We start from the raw sequence: 17,412 nt of genomic DNA on the forward strand, positions 1-17,412 counted from the left end.
TGGCTCCCTGGCAGCTGCTATCTTACCAGCCTCCACCCTCATACCCCCTGCTCCTTGGTGGTCTCTACTCGCAGTTGCCCAGATCCCCCTGGCTCACATTCTACAGCTCCAGAGTTCTGGGTGATATGTGGGGGGCAAAGATGCTGGTGGCAGTGCATTCTGGGAACTGGAGTCCCCAAATTATTGGTATTGGTGCCATGGAGCAGACTAACATTCCTACAACACAAGCTGTCTAACATCAGCTGGAGCTAATCCTCACCTGAAGAGGCATAACTTTGAGACACTCAAAGTGCACATCACTTGTGTTTTCCTAGTTTTCAAGTGGATGCTCCTATTTTAAGAGCATTTGACATATGGGAAAGGTAATGGTTAACACCCATGCACACATCTGAATGAATTTTGGTGAAAAAATGCATAAAAAGCTGTGGGAGCAGGGATTGGAACCCTCTCTTCCAGGTGCATGCTCCTGTCATTGGGATGAGAGGGTTATGTGCATTCTTGTGCTGCTTTTTATCCTGATTCAGAGAATCCTACATTCTTTCCTACACAATGTCATAGCTTCAACAGAAGGGGTGAAAAATACTCTGATGTGAGATTAGTCTCTAAACTGGTCATTAGGTCACTCTATGAAGTAGGAGAACTTTTCAAGAAGGGTCTAAAAAAAAGGTATCACCAGTAGGATCTTATTTAAAAGGTAGGTGGCAATAGAAGCATCACATCTTCTGGACATTTTGTCAAACAAGCATGGTATACTTGCTGTGTTCTGTGCTGAACAGAACAGAACAGAACACAGCTGTGTTCTGCTGTGTTCAGCTGTGTTCTGTGCTGAACTTAATGCTGGTAGTATCAGGTGTGGCATTATCAGGCAAACCTCAGGGGTCTTAGGCAGAGGGATAACTAGCTTCTTAATGCTAGTTAACTCTGTCATTTGAGACAGGCACTGAGCCACTTAAGTCTGCCAAGGTAGCAGTGCCTATAGCAGGGGTGGGCAAAAGGCTAGATCAGGCCCATGGCAGACTCCATTTCCTTGCAGACCCTGTGATGCGAGCTCCTTCTGGCTGCCGCTGCTGGATCCACCCCAGCTGTACCACACCTACCGGTAGGGGCAGGACTCAGAACTGGATGGCTCTGATGGGGCTGAAGCCAAGAACGAGATGGGTGGGTGGAGCTGGGGAGACTTTGGGATCTTGGGAGGACCAGGACTGGGACAACACTATGATACCCCTTGTGACAGATGAGGTTTCTGTGGGCAGCGGCGTGCAGGGAGTGGATTGTGGCTCTGCTGCAGCCCCGTGCTATCACTGCCCCAAGATCCCAGCCCCAGAGCAGCTCTCCACCTAGCTACACACTGTGCTTATGCAGCTCCTGCCTGTCCAGACTTCACGGAGACCAATCGGGAGCTATACAGGCAGGGCTTGCTGGCAAGCGGAGTCCAACTGCTGGTTGGATCCACCATTTTGCCCACCCCTGACCTATAGATATTTGGAGTAACAGAACTCTAGGGAACTGTACTTGTGAAAACGTAGGTACCTATATAGTTAAATGAGATTATTGTGATTCATGTTTTTTGGATTAAGGCCTTTCCATTTGTTTAGTGCCTGCATCATGTATGTGGTAAATAAATCATATGTACATCCCCATAAACTCTGGGACAGATGCATCTATGATAGTCCTTAGAGTGAAGGACCAAATGACTATGAGAAGAGAGCATGACCTACCCAGCATGTATGCACAAAATGTAAGTGTTATAATAGATACACATTCCTATGTGTATCACAAGAGGTTAATGGTATTTTTTACAGATGAAATGTAAATTAGTCTAATTCTGGAAATAAACCAGTTCTGAAAATAGCCTGAATTTGTGTTAGCAGCTTTTTTTTTTTAATGAAACAATGCTACTACTGCAGACACAAGAAAATGAAATGCCTGCTCCCTTTAAAGAATCTAGGTAAGTGCTTGCATGGTTCTTCTAAATGGAAAGCAAATGTTGACAGCTGAGGAAGGTATGTGTAGCTTCCATTTTGTGGTAGCTTGGACAGGATGACAGGAAGAACATTATTTTTTGACAAGTTTTGACATGACTTTAAGTATAGCAAAGAATGTTTCTACTGTAGAATGCCTAAACTTAATGGAAAAACTATATTCCTGACACAAGTTTTGTAATAGATGTCAAGTACATTGAAGTGAACTATAATTAACATCATTTTATCGGAACTGTAAAAGTAAAACAGATAATTTTTAAAGAGCAAGAGCCATTCATTCTTTCAGTCAATAGATCAGTCTGGTAAAGAGAGAAAAAGGGTGTTTCCCTTCTATAAAATTCTGTAAAATTCAGAAAGGACACTCAGTGTTTCCAGATGAGGCCAAGTAGAGAGGCATTATGACAGAACAAGGAGCAACAGTCTCAAGTTGCAGCAAGGGAAGTTTAGGTTAGATATTAAGAAGAATTTTCTCACTAGGAGGGTAGTAAAACACTGGAACAGGTTACCCAGAGAGGTTTTGGGCTCTCCATGCTTTGAGGTTTTTAAGAACCAGCTAGACACAGCCTTGTCTGGGATGATCTAGCTGGGGATGGTCCTGCTTTGACCAGGGGATTGGACTAGATGAGTTCCTGAGGTCTTGTCCAACCTTAATTTTCTATGATTCTATGATTATCAGCTCACGAGTCTTGCACCTAATGCTTCTATTGATGCAGCATAAAACCACATTGGCCTTTTGTGTGGCTGTATCACACCGTAGACTCATACTGAGTCTGTGGTCTACCAAGTCTCCAAAGTCCTTTCCATAGAGTTGCATATTTGCAGGGTGGGATCAAACTAAAAAAAAAAAACCTCCATGAAGAAAAAGCAGGGCAAGACACAGTCCCTAACTTGGGAACTCCAGAGTTGCTCTGACTGGATGCTCTGGAGTTCCAGCCAGAGCATCTCTATAGTGCACCTGCTGCTCTAGCATGCTCCCTCTGCATGCAAGGGAACAAGCAGGAGTGTTGAAGGCTGTGGTATGCCCTGTGTGCTGTCTTTGGTAAGTAGGGACTAAAGGTGGGAGTGGGGGGCGCTGGTCAAGCAACATGGTTCTCCCTCAGGGCACAAAGCCCCCCTGCCCCACAGACCCAGCAGGGCCCATGTCTGCCAGAGCCCCCCCATGGAGTGAAGTGGCCTCAGTTGCCTCAGACCCAGAGCTGCCTGTGCCGCTTGTCACAGGGTCGTGCACCTTCAGGCAGCACGGGATACTTGGGCTTTCACCCAGGGGCCTGGCATCACTCACAGGGACCACACATTTTGCCAGGCCTGGTCTCCATAGAGTTGGGCCAGAGCACATGGAGGCAGGACTCAGCCTGGCACGATGCAGAGTCCCTGTGAGCAGTGCTGGGCCCCCAGAGGGGGCTTGAGCAGAGGCTGGCCACATGCTGATCCTCCCACCCACCCCTGGAGCACTAGAGGCAGCAGCCAATGTGATCATGGCCTGGCTGCAGGCACAGCAGCAGTGTGGCACTGCCTGATGCGGGCTCCGTACATGCTGAACAGACCCAGCCCAGCCCACCCCATAGTGCACAGCTTTGGACAAGACTGGGAAAACCGTGTCCTAGTGGGGCGGGCCAGGCTGGGTCTGTTCAGCATGTACAGAACCTGAGTCAGACAGAGCCATGCTGCTGCTGTACCTGGAGGCAGGCCACAGACATGCTGGCTGCTGCCGGTGGAGCCGCGGGTGGTGGGTTAGGGAGTTGGCATGTGGCGGCCCCTGCTCAAGTCCACTCCTGCTCAAGTGCCCCCTGTGATAAGATAAGAAAGCTAAAGCAAACATCAAAGCATATAAATATTTTGAATTTATTTTATTATGATGATAGTGATAGATGCACTGGTAGGCTTCCAAATTGCTTTAAAATTGTAAATATATCAACAAAATATTGCCCAACTGATCTAGTGATCTTTTGTTCTAATTGTGGATGAACATGAATTTTGGGGTATTTTAAATAGTGAATTTGGGATTTTTTTATTAGAGAATTTGCTGTTTTAAATAGGGAACACCAGGATTCCTGCTGATGAGGCAAGTGGCAGGATCCAGGGATAGGAGCCTGCTCAGGGATGGCACCTGGGACCCAGCTGGAGGGCAAATGAGGTGGCTTATCTCCTGGCCATTTGGAGCCAGGAGGATATGCTGTGACAGTTCAAAGAAGGCCATCATGCTGAGAACATCTTCCAGACAATAGCTGCCTAGATGGCAGGGTGGGAGCACACACAGCAGCAGTGCTGCACAAAGGCCAACTGTGCAGCCAAAGCCCACTGGCAGCAGGCCCAGAGGTGGAGGCACCTCCACTGCAGCTGTGCAGTCCCCATCCGGGTCTGGCAGATGCATAGTCTTGGGGTCACATACTGTTACAGGTTGCAGCAGGTCATATCCAGGCAGCAGCCACCACTGCCAGACTGCTGTAGTGGGTAGGAGATGCAGGGAACTCTAGGTTAGGGCTGCTTCAGCCTAGTCCAGCTGGTATAAGGGGCTAGTGTCCCCAGATACCAAATGGCTGGGCCCCAGAAGCTCCTGTCTATTTGTAGCATCCAGTTTACCATAGGCCCTAAAGCCCACCTGCTAACTAGTAGCCCCTACTATATGGGACCAATGGCTGCATGACACAACTAAATTTTTGGGACAACAAAGGCAAAAAACGGGACAGAAGTGACATGAGGGTCAAAGGGTCAAAACATGAAAATGGGTGCTCCTGAGGGGGACATTGAGCAGAGCCCCATAGTCATAAAAGGTGTTCAAAGAGCCAGTAGACACCACACAGTGGTGCTCTGCATGTGTGGACCAGAGAGGAAAGCAGCCTCACAGTCCCTGGGCACCTTCCTAGCCAGAGCCTCCTTCCTGATCATGTACAGTGTCCACTTGGCCAGGGCCAGGAGGAGGTTGACCACCCCAAAAGCTCCTGAAAGCAAGTAGCCATGAGCTGCTTTCCAGAGTAACTTTTTCTACTGCTGGGGCCAGCAGAGGGCAAGTTTTTATACTGCTAGGGCCAGCACAGGTGCTGGCCCTGGGCTCTAGCTCCCCCCAGCTGCAGATCCAGGATGAGCTGGGCAGGGTTATTCTGCCCCAATGGCACAACTTGCCTGACACCAAAGTGCATGTTCAGGCACATGTGCTGAGGCAAAAATCCCTGGCATTGTGCTGCTTCTATATGAGCTGCTACAAGCACACATGCCTGTATGTGTGGACATGCCCTGTGTGTTTTTTTTCCCATTAAGAGAGATGCATGTGAACTGAACAGAAGGAAAGTGAAAGAGTACTGCATGTATTGCTGATGAAAGGCAAAAATGAAGTGTTTTGTGGGATTGACAAGTACTGTAGGAGGTAATTGAATAGCTGTCTGTCTCCTTGCTATAATTCAGTTAGCTTGAAGGAGAAGTGGGTGGAAAATGTGTGAAGTTTTCCTCAGGGATGATTTCTTTTCCCCTTTATGCCTCATAAGATCGGTATTGGTGAAAATGTTCCATTGGGTTTCTCATTTTTCTTTGTATTGGATCAACATTGATGCTCAAAAACTTTCCCTCTTCAAATTTTTACCTTATCTCTTAAGACCTTACCTCCAGAATTTTAGTAAACACAAAATGTCTAATAGTTATATTGATAAAAAATCAAAATACAGTTTGAATTTGTGAGTACGTTCTCAAATGTGTGTTGCTATGAACAGAGGGCTCCTTCCACCACATAGTCTTTATATTTTTAGTTTCCTCGTGAATTTGTTGCATCTCCTCTGAGTAGCAGAGCACCCTTTTTTAGTGCAAGCAGTTACTTCCCATTGACTTCAATAATTTTTAGATCAGGTCTTACTGAAGCCTTTAAATCACTGATTCTCAACCAGGGTGCTACAGCACTTAGAGGTGCTGCCAGATCCTTTGAAAGGCTTGAAGCACGAGGAAATAAGTGAGGTGTGAGGAGATAAGCAGATGGGTGCAGACTCAAGCTTGTACCTGCCTGGCCAATCCCTCATTCTTAACTGCCTAGCCCCGCTGCAGAGAAAAAATAACTGTAACATATACATTCGTTCTGAAATTGGGTGACGCTCAATAAACTATGCAGTGGAGGGTTGCCTCAAGTCCAAAAGAACTGAGAACCACTCCTTTAAATAGTAGGTGGTCTTTATGTTAGGCTTTTGCTCTAAAACAAGTTGTACTATAAAAAGGGAGGTTGGTGGACAGCCTTTAATTCTATTAATAACAGAGAACTGAATACAGTGAGGAAGACAACTGATTCCAGAACCCAAACTCAGCCACTCAATTATGTATCAGCAGCATGATTAGTCCCTTAGTGATAGGGCAAAGTGCAAGTGCACCTCTCTTATCAGCGATATATTTGGTGCAAAGAGCAATATAAACATCACCAGGAACTCGTTTCTTCATGGATTGTCTTGGGGAACTGGTGACAATATATGGATTGTCTTGGGGAACTGGTGAGGTAAAGAAGTTCCTTTTTAATGTAATTAAAAGAAGTTCCTTTTTAATTAACTATTCAAGTGTATACATAACTGAAATACATTGTACAGAACTCTGCATGTCTAAAAAAAGTAGTAGGGTTTCTAAACTATAAACCAAAATCCTTTGGAATTCACTGGACTCATCTACACAAGATGCTGACTGTGTAGTGCTACTGTGCAGTATTATTCAGCTACAGCACAGCATCAGTAGTGCTAGTATGCTACTGCACAGTATTATTAGGTTACTGCACAGTAGCATTACTTAAAAGGGGATTGCCAGTACACTGCACAGTAACTCCAGTTACTGCAGATTTATTTAGTAGTTGACTATGTATTATATGTATATTCTTGATTATATATTATATTTAGGAATATATATTATATTTAGTACTTGATTATATATAATCAGAATGATTATATGTATAATCACGTACTAAATAAATGTGCAGTAACCACTTAGCAGCAGCGTCTCATGTAGATGCACCCACTGAGGACTTGTACAGTGAAAAGCTACATCAATAGTAAGTTAATACATACAAAATGCCTCTATCGTTTTAGAGTCTCTACATTTTTCTTTTTTTTTGATAAAAATTCTAATGGCATTTAGGTTAACAAGAGCTTTATCATTGACTTCAGTGGGGCCAGGATCTTGTTTATGCTGCTAATCAGTGCAGGAGAACTAAAGTACATTAGAAGTGCTCAGTGAAATAGCATAATTTGTTTGTTGTACTGTGCTCTGAAATGACAAATATGGGTTGTATGAATAATAAGCGGCAAAAATAAAGGACAATGAAGGACAATTTTTCCCTCACTTTTCTCAGGATAAATCTAGAATAACTCAATTTAAAACACAATAGTCACCTGTGATTAGTTGAGATGTAATACAATATGAAGTAAAGAACGGATTTTTGGCCTTGAGCTTTTTCAATTAGAATTGATGTAATTGGTCCTATTGTTAATAGCAGCAATTTTGATGTAAAATGGCATCATGTGTGACACCAATAGAAGGAAATACAGTTCAATAACTGATATTTCTATTCTTGGACTGGTTTAACAATCTATATACACACTATAATTCTTTATGTCCAAACAAAATGCTTAATATTTACCCAATGAAATCGGTCAGATATACTCTACATTGCAGGAAGATTTAAATTGTTTTAACAGTACAGCTTCTGAGCAAGGTATCTTCTGCTAAAAGTGGGAACGAATAAACCTTCTCACTTAAATTTTTATTTTTTTAAAAGTGTATACAGGGTAAATACTCATATTGATGTTCTGAAGAAGGTGCTTTGGGCATTTTTCTTTAATATACTGTGTAAGAGAATCTATTTCCCAGGATTATAAACAGGACTTTTAGAGGTAATGAGTAGTCTAGGAAAGCCAATAGTTGTTAGCTTCTTTGAAAATCATGAAGCTTATGATACATACAAATGCTCAGGAAGGTTAGGGAGAGGTTAGATCACATTAAAAATGGTCACCCCATCAAACTTAGTTCACCCAGGTGTGAACCTTTCCCTTAGAGTAAGTGCAAACATACAAAAAACCTGAGGCAGAATTGATCAAACCTTCGTGACTTTCTCTAAGCCATGTAGCTTTCTCTAAGGTTGGATCAGGAGGGAACAGAACACGTTCACCCCTTGGTGGCAGGGGAGACATGCAGATGTCTGCATTGGCTGAAGCCAGAAGGTGGAGGAAGGGGAGAGGTATTCCCATATGCCTCCCAGCTTGCCAGAGATTATTGAGGGCAGCCAAGTCAAAGGTGGGCTAATGAGAGCCTCACCTGGTGATTAGCTAGAGGGCTGGGCATGAGAAATCTAAGTCCCAGCCCTGAAAGAAACTAGCAGTAAGACCTGGAGGCTGGTGAAGAAATATTGCCCAACAGGAAGGCTGCAGCTCTAAATGCCTGATAGGATGGGAAGAATCAGTCTGAAGGTTTTGGGTGGAACTAAGGGGAGGAGGAGGTTCCTAAGGACCCTGGGAGGGGTCCAGAGTCCAGATGGAGGGGCTGAGAGTATGAGGACAAAAAGCAAACAGCAGCAAGGAACAACAGTGAGTGATTACACCTGTAAGGCAAGGGGTGTGGTGTAGGAGTGGATTGGAGACACAATAAGCCCATAAGGCAGTGACCACAGACACCGGGAGGTCATTAGAGAGAGAGATTTGGGAAGCCCTGGGGCAGCCAGCCTCATTGTAAAGGTAAACCACAGAATTTGTCCCCAGCCCTGCTCCCCACATCAGTGGCTGGCTGCCAGAAGTCAACCAGAAGTGGTGGGAGAGAAGGGAAAAGCCAAGGTTTGGTCTGGTGGGGCTGGGTCTGAGTGGCAGTGGCTTCCCACCCTTCATCACTGCCTGGCCAGCACAGATTCTATCCATAGCCCTGTCCCCCACCTCCTAGTGGCAGGTGGAGAGGATGGGAAATTGGAGCCCCCCTCCAAGCAAGCACAGCTGGGGATGTCTGCATGGCAGGTGCTTCCGCCTTTCCTCACTGCCTGGCCCAGCGTGCCTGCTTTCCATGGCCCCATCTCCCTGCCAGCTGTCAGCAGTGGGAAGGGGGAGGGAAAGCAAATGCCCCTGCCCTAGCCTGCTAGCTGTGCTGACTTGGGGGGGACACCAGGTTAGGGGCCTCCACTTTCCCCCTTCCCCCCTCCACCACAGACAGCTGATGGGGGGCCAGGGCTGTGGAGAAAAGCCACACTGTCCACATGGGCCAGGCAGTGAGGAATGGCAGAAGCTCCCACTTCATGGCCCCCTTAAATTGTGCTGCCTGAGGGGGATGGAGGGGGTGGTGAGGATGGGGGCTTCCACTTTACCCCTGCCTAACCCCACTGCCTGGCCAAGCTAACAGGTGAAGTCAGGACACAGGGCTGAAGAGCAGAGATTTTGCTGCCTTAGCTCTGCGACAGCCTGGGAGCAGGGCTGGCCTAGTGCTTGGCCAGAGGAGATAAGCATGGACAGAGGCTAGCCCACCCACCATGTGAAGGGGTGTTAGTGGGGAAATTGCAAAGCTGCCTGGGATGCCAGAGGACTGTGACCTAACTTCAGTCAGGAGGGGCCCTGGGACAGAAGTTTGATAGGTTGGTTTTTACCTAAATTGATTAAATCATAGAATCTCAGAATCATTGAAAATTACAGTTGGAAGGGACCTCAGGAGGTCGTCCAGTTCAACTGCCCGCTTAAAGCAGGACCATCTCTAACTATATGATCCCAGCCAAGGCTTTATCTAGCTGGGTCTTAAAACTTCCAAGGATGGAGATTCCACCACCGATCTGGGTAACCTGTTCCAGTGCTTTACTACCCTCCTAGCGAGAGAGTTTTTCCTAGTATCTAACCTAAAATTCCTTTCCTGCAGGGAATGCAATTTGAGACCATTTCTTCTTGTTCTGTTTATCTGCCATCGTGGAGAACAGTCTAGCTTTATCCTCTTTGTAACCACCCTTCAGGTACTTGAAGGCTGCTATTACATCCCCTCTCAATCTTCTCTTCTCCAAACTAAATAAGCCCAGTTCACTCATCCTTTTCTCATAAGTTATGTTCCCCAGCCCTCTAACCATTTTCAGTGTCCTCCACTGGGCTGACTGCAATTTGTCTACATTCTTTCTCTAGTAAGCCCAAAAGTGAACACAGTACTCCAGATGTGGCCTCACCAGTACAAAATAGAGGGGAATAAATCACTTCCGTTGATCTGCTGACAATGTTTCTACTAATGCAGCCCAATATGCTGTTAGCCTTCTTCACAACAAGGAGACACTGCTGGTTCATATTCAACATATTGTTCCCAGGTCATTTTCTGCAGAGCTGCTGCTTAGCCAGTTGGCCCCCAGCCTGTAGCAGTGCATGGATTTTTCTGTCCTAAGTGCAGGACTTTGCACGTCTCCTTTTTGAGCATCATGATTTTTTTTTCATCCAGTCCTCCAATTTGTCTAGCATATCTGATACTATATCCATCCAGTTCTATCTTAGACAGGATTCGGCCATTTTTAAACTAATCTGCATGCACTGAATTTTTGTTCTGTTACAGGTTTAGACTGTTTTTTGATCACTTACACTGTTTGTTTTTTTTGTGTAATGTCTGTACCTAGCCTTAGATCCCTACTTAGGTGGATCTAAGTGAAAACTGTACAGAAGTTCAGGACACTTAAACTGGCCTAAAAAAGTCTGACCTGATATCAGTTAAGTGTACCTCTGAGGCAGTCTAAGTTAGATATGATCAGGAGAGACCAATCTAACTAAACTTTTATACAATTCCCAGAGCAGCTTTTGGCTGGGAAGGTCCAGCCTCTGGCCCCAGTCCCAGCACTGCACTTTTCCTAATCTCCCACCCCTCAGCTAATCAGGCTATTTCTAGCCCCCCAGCCCCTCCCCCCCATGTACCAGCCAGACCTCCACCCCAAGCCTGCCAAACCCCCCATCCAACAAGCTGCTCCTGGCTCTGGTCTTATCAGCATTCACCAGTGCCAGGAACTAAGGAAGTAAAAGAGTGGGAGGGTGGCAGACAGATAGGTTGGTTTACAGGGGAGGGGTTTTCATTTATAGGGGGAAGGGGGATAAAAATAGCCCCTGGTCCCAGGGGGTGGGGAATAGAGCCCCTCATCGTCCCAGGCCACCCCACAGTCTCCCCTAGCTTTCCTGATCCCACAAAACCCTCCTGGTCTTCATAACTCCCCCTGTCTCCCCACCTCCCCAACCCCTGCCGAAACTATGCTAGTTCCCCCAATCCCTCTCTGTAAACCCCTTGATCCCTCCCATCCCCCACAGACCCCACCTGCCTATCCTGATCCCCACAGAGAGCCTGATTACCCTCCCACTAGTCTCCCATCATGATTTACCTTAGATTGGATAACTAAGATTATTTTTAACTTGATCTAACGTTCACCCTAACCTACCTGAATGTTACTGTGTACCTTAATTAAGTTTCTAATTTTGCAAGCTCATATTGGAAATGATTCCCCCCATTACTTTCCCAAGGCCACTTTTACTGTTTATGAAATGAATACAATAATTTCATTTAACTACCACACAGGGTATTAATAGTATAATTTAGTTAATATTTAAGATTCAGGAAAACATCTCAATTAATAGTAACACTTATGCTTTTGCTTAAATCAGAATGAATTTTTAGCACAAGTTTTTATCTGAATTGGTGTTTATAAAAGTACTGTGAAAATTGAAAATCCCCTCTCAATCTTCTCTTCTCCAAACTAAATAAGCCCAGTTCACTCAGCCTTTTCTCATAAGTCATGATCCTTTAAATTACAAATAATAAACTCTAGCTACTCTAAACTATAGTATCATTGATTTATTTTGAAGATGAATTGAACATGTCTGTCCACCTTCAGGATATTTTAAAATTAGTTATGTTGTATATTTGTTTTTTCTTTGTCTGGTATAATCTATTAGACCAAAATGATGGACCTTTTTCCTACTCTGCTTTTGAGAATATGAACAGCCTAATAGCTCTCAGTATAGGAAGTCTCTCATGGCATAAAACCTAAACTTTCCTCACCTTAATTTCACTCCATTACTCCTACTTTTGATAGTTTGTACCTTTCTAAATGATTCATTCTCCTTCTTGCTGTTTATTTATCTTAATCAATTTCTAAATGAGCTATGTTCTTGGCCCTCTTCTTTTCTTTTCCCTTCCTTAGTTTTTCATTGTAAATGAAAACTTACAACGTTAAACATTTATTTACATTTTTCTTTACCCCCTTCCAGCTTGCCTAGCTTTTGAGTAATGAGATGCACTAAAATGGAATATTCTTGGTATGATTGCAACTGCTCAGTAGAACAGATGATACAACACTTCCCTTTTCTGGAATGCGATGTTTTCTACCTCCACTGGCTAATTTTTGTGTAGATATTGTTTTATAAACTCATGCCTTAACTAGATACCTACTGACTGCTTTCCAGATTTCTCATTCTTGATGAATATTATGTATTACACGCATTTTCTCCTGGTGTAGTCGGCTCAATTTTTGCAAACAAACTCATTTTGTTATTAGTTTTGATAAAAATTAACCTCTCAGGATATCTGTACATTTGCAGAGTGGCTGCTTCGATGCACTGTAATTGCAGTGCATCGGAACAGACTTGATTAAATGCACAACATGAAAAATGGTGGCAAGAGTGCTTTAAAGCTTGTTCAAGGAGCTTTAGTTAAAGCTTTCCCACCACCATTTTTCAACACAGGGATGCTGGTACAGGTGACACTCTGGGCTGCTTTAATTAAAGCGTCCCTCTGTGCCTCTCGGGGCATGTCTATAAATACCCTCAGAGTCCTTGTAAATTATTTTCCAATTTCTACCATTGTTTAAACCTCTTCAGAATTTAATTTCATATGTCAAGTTTTTTGTATGTGTCTTGTTTTTTTTCTAAGTTTTTCTAAGCCTATCATGGCATTTAAGAGCTTAAGATTAATGAAGACTTGAAATAAAACTAGATTGGCATGAAAAGATTAGCAGTTTGTCCACTGTTAGTACAGACAGTGATATCTTTGGCACACTTTTGTTTTGCAGCCTATTGTAAATCAAGTTAACATGACACCTTTCCACTCCTGTCTTATGTGCTTGTCTTCCTTTACTTAGTCGGGAGCCCCATGATTTAGCAACTGCTCCTTCTCAAATGATTGTTTGGAAAGCCCTTACAGTAGCTCAGGTGCTACCATTTACTATTAAACTGTTAATAAAGATATTACTATTAATATTGACCTTTTAATCATGGTTACAGTATCACAAAATGTCAAGATAATAGATAATTCTTTCAATGTGATATATTCCTGTGTTATCATTTTCCTTTGCTTACCATGCTGCAGCCAGTTTTCACAACATGTGACATTGTTCAAAACTAAACCAATCAGAATATTTTTAGGCCAATTTGGGGAAACTATCAAATACTTTTAAAAACTATTCTTTCATAGAACAATGTCATCTAATACACCCAGCTGTAGTTCAGACTGGAAATTTAGTCTAACTTGTTTTGGTCTTGTCATTTATATTTTTTTAACAATTAAATACGCAGGGCACACTAGTCAATATATGCTGAAAACTAAGAGATGATTTTAGTGAGTATTATTCCAGAATTTCTAACTTCAGTACAATCACAAATGGCCTTTTAACCCCTATTTTTGTGAGCTCAAGATGAAAAAGGCATCAGAATTTCTCATTTTAGTATGATATCTCCTAATTAAAACTTTTATTTAACACTAACAGATACAAAAATACTAGAAAGTAGCTTTACTTCTAAAAATTGGCCTGAACTTCAATCATGACCTACATGAAAATGTTACTTCTTGGATCCTTCAGCTTTGAAGGGTCTCATTCTGAAGCCAAACTGTTTCAAATATAATCTTAAATTCAGCCAGATGATAATTGCAGAATGCTATCCAGCTTAGCCAATCCACTACTTCTTGTGGTAGGCTGAGGTGGATCTTTAGTTATTACTTAATTACATATGGGATTTTCAAAAGTAAGTTGTTCAATATAGGTTTGTATCTATTCCCACTGGCAACAATGAGAGTTTTATTATCTGCTTCCATGGGAACAAAATTAGACCAATACTGGGCACATCTACATGTGAGTATTAATATGACGCAATAAATTCTGGCACAGTTTGCACTGGAGTTTATTGCTTTTGGGCACTGTGTTTGCATGTTGAGCAGGGGCAGTGCAGGCTGCCAGCTTGTGGATGCTCTGACCCAGCTCAATGTGCTTTTGAGGGACTGGAGCACAAAGGTGCTTCAGTGCAGGGCTAGCCAGCAGGCAGCCCCCACACTGAACTGACTTTAGCCCATCCAGTATCTCATGTGTGTTGTAGTGGAGTAAACTCAACCATAGGATAGTACTTGTATCTGAAGTACTAACCTATGGTAGAGTTAATTAGTTTGCTCCAGCCTAATAGCTCAGCACATGTAGATCACTGATGCTTTACTGACGACCTAATTATGTAACTGCAGTAAGTGTCTCAGGTAGATGTTCCCACTGAGGGCTTTTGAATGCCATTTCTCTAGTTTTCTTCTCCATCATAATGTCAAATATTAGTTTTTATTAATTGACTGGTAGAGCTCCCACTAATTTAACTGGAGCTAGCATGCAGCTCAAACTGGTGCTAGTATGCAGCTCAAACTTTTAACTTAATTTTAAAAATAGGATTGATATGGTAAATAGAATTTCTGAGGACAAGACTAAACATTTAATTAATAACATTTTCTTTTTCTTAATTTTTTCAGAAATTGAAAAATTTCAGAGTTCTGATGGAAAAAAGGAAGATGAAGAAAAGAAATACCTCGATGTCATCAGCAACAAAAACATAAAGCTGTCAGAGAGAGTACTGATTCCTGTCAAACAATATCCAAAGGTACAGTGACTGTTATCTAATATATGATTACTATATGATCTAATATATGATTACTCTTTCACAGCAGAGACTTACAAAAGATATTTAGGGCTTTGGGATACATAATAGCTGGGTATGACAATTTTTTTACCAGGATTTATTTGCATATTAGACAATGTGTGGTCCAAATCCTAACAAAAGACCTTAATTCAAAACTTCATTAAACTCAATGGGAGTTTTTCCATTTACATTAATAAGTTTTGGATCAGGTGCACCATTATTGATTTGCTATGGGAGTTCTGCCTTTATATTGACTGCCTTAATATTTTTTTAGTTGTATTTTATTTAATGATGAAACATGAATGAAATATTGAAGAGGAAGAAGGTAAAGCTATGCTCAGTAACTGTCTCTACTCAGCTCTTGTTATAGTTTCTTCACTTAAGAGCTAGAAGATGTTTTCCTATTGTATTAATTTTAAAGGGAGACAGTTGGATAGTCACAGGCTATGATTTTAACAGTATATATGCTTCTAAAATTCACATATCTTTTTGCCACAGTATTTTCTCACATAATATTTTTTTTTTCCTTTCCCTATTATGCATTGTGATTTAAAATGAAAATTTACATCACAAAAGAATTCAGAATTCATATGAGCCATAAGTGTCAGTTCTTAAGTTCAAAGGATGTCTACACAGCTCTCTCTAATAAAGAGCCAAGACATGCGGTAGTATTTTACATAAAAGAAGAAAATATAGTTCTCTTTGTTCAGACTTGTATTTTACATAAACAGTTGTTGTAACAGTATTCAAACTGAAATGGTAAACATCTTCATTTTTCTCTAGAGTATTTTTTTCTTCCTGATTTATTATCACATGGTATTTGGTTCACCATTACCCTTGATTACACTCTCAGCTTTTCATTTTATACTTTCATCAGTAATAGCAATAAATTACAACGGGTAAAAAGCCTATCAACCAAAATGAAAGGTGTAAAAAATTGAGATTCAGTGATTCAAGCTGACATTTACCTCCTGAATAGTGAATATAAAATTGAGATAATGTAATCATCCAAATGGTAAAGATCTTAGAAATGCACACAGTGATATATAAAGAATTACTTTCTTGCTTCATAACCTGAGGTACTTTCCCTAGATTTGTAACATTTTGTATAAATGCTATAGGTGAAATTTTCAATATAATAGTACTGTATCTTTATGAAAGCTCTTTGATATTCTAATTATTCAGAACATGAAGATAGAAGAATGAAGGATAAACTATTAAAAGAGAAATGCAATAATTTATTCAAATATAGTACCTCCGTTGATTAAATTAACCTTCATTTACTTTAATGAACTTGTTATATTAATGAGAAATGTAAGTTATAAAACATTTCTGGGGATTTTAAGCAGTCAGACAAATTATCTGTATTGTAGATAAGGAATTATTTTTTAACTAGTGTAAAATATTTTCTCAGAAAGTTTCTCTTATTGATTTCCTACCAAGCTTCCAGACTGAAAGATATATTACACATTGGTTTAAATCTTCCTGGGCTGCCAGGACTCTTCATGGCCCACCAATCAACAAACCAATTTTAAGGTTTAAATCACTCACTTTATGCTTTTTTTCAAAACTGAATGTGGGAACATAAGTTCTCAGTCCATAAGCTGAGTACCAGTATTCTAGACTGAAGAAGACTGAAGAGTCCATTTCACCTTTAGAATGAGAAGCAGATTTCTAGTCCTAAACAAGAATTAATTTCAGTGTACAAATTCTTCTAGTGTCTAAATTGCAGAATTAATATTAAAATTCAGGCTGCAGAATGAATATTATAAAATTGTCTGTACCCAGTGTATGCAGTTTGATTCCTGAAATTGCTGGTGGCAGATAGCATAAAAGATCTCTGAATCAGTGATTAGCAATGACTATCTAATATTAATGTACCAGTTATGGCACAATCCTTTCTGCTTGCTTGAAGAAAATAAACTGAAGTATATCTTCATCAGATTAATCCCATGCAACTACTGAACAATGTTTTTTCCCCTCTAAAATCTGTTATTCTAAGTCTCAATGGGAACATTTACACAAGATGTTTCCTGCAGAGTTGACTAATTAGTAGGGGTGTGCCGATTTGATTCAGAAAATGTTCGGCCCAGTTTGCAGGTCGAATCACTGAATCCAGAGCCTCCGAATCAATTTGGAAAAGATTTGGAGGTGAGGAAGGCAGTCTTTCAGGGGAACAAACTGAGAAGAGGGAAGGGGAGCAGAGGTGGGGAAAAATTGACATCTGTATCTGGCCAGTGATTGTGATCTTTCCCTGAGTCCCCTTCCAATCACAGTGCTCTGGGGGAAGGATGTAGAAACAGCACATAAGCCTCTGTCTGCAGTCTTTCTGTGCCTTTTGTGAGCTGTTTCTGCCTGAGCACCAGGAAGGTCCCCTGTTACAGGTTACCATCCCTGCTGTTTTCATCCCACTGTGCCTTAACACACGCACAAAGTCACACATGTCACGAGTTTTGCTTTCAGCAGTTTGAGGTACAGTTTGTCAGAAACCCCTGCACCAATCTCCTTGAAACTTGGCAGAATTCATGCTCTCAGAAGGGCTACCATCTCTGCTG

General features: G+C 42.0%; 1 protein-coding gene across 1 annotated transcript in view; it reads left to right on the plus strand.

Moving 5' to 3' along the window:
* KHDRBS2 (KH RNA binding domain containing, signal transduction associated 2) overlaps positions 1-17,412 on the plus strand; it is a 950,986-nt gene that overhangs the window by 164,194 nt on the left and 769,380 nt on the right. Inside the window, exon 2 of the mRNA XM_019520516.1 lies at positions 14,691-14,818. Within this exon, the coding sequence (XP_019376061.1) occupies positions 14,691-14,818 (128 nt within the window). The remainder of the gene's footprint in view (positions 1-14,690; positions 14,819-17,412) is intronic.

Source organism: Gavialis gangeticus, unplaced genomic scaffold (genome assembly GCF_001723915.1).
Source record: "Gavialis gangeticus isolate Ggan-Ray unplaced genomic scaffold, GavGan_comp1, whole genome shotgun sequence".
In the NCBI taxonomy this organism is placed as follows: Eukaryota; Metazoa; Chordata; order Crocodylia; family Gavialidae; genus Gavialis; species Gavialis gangeticus.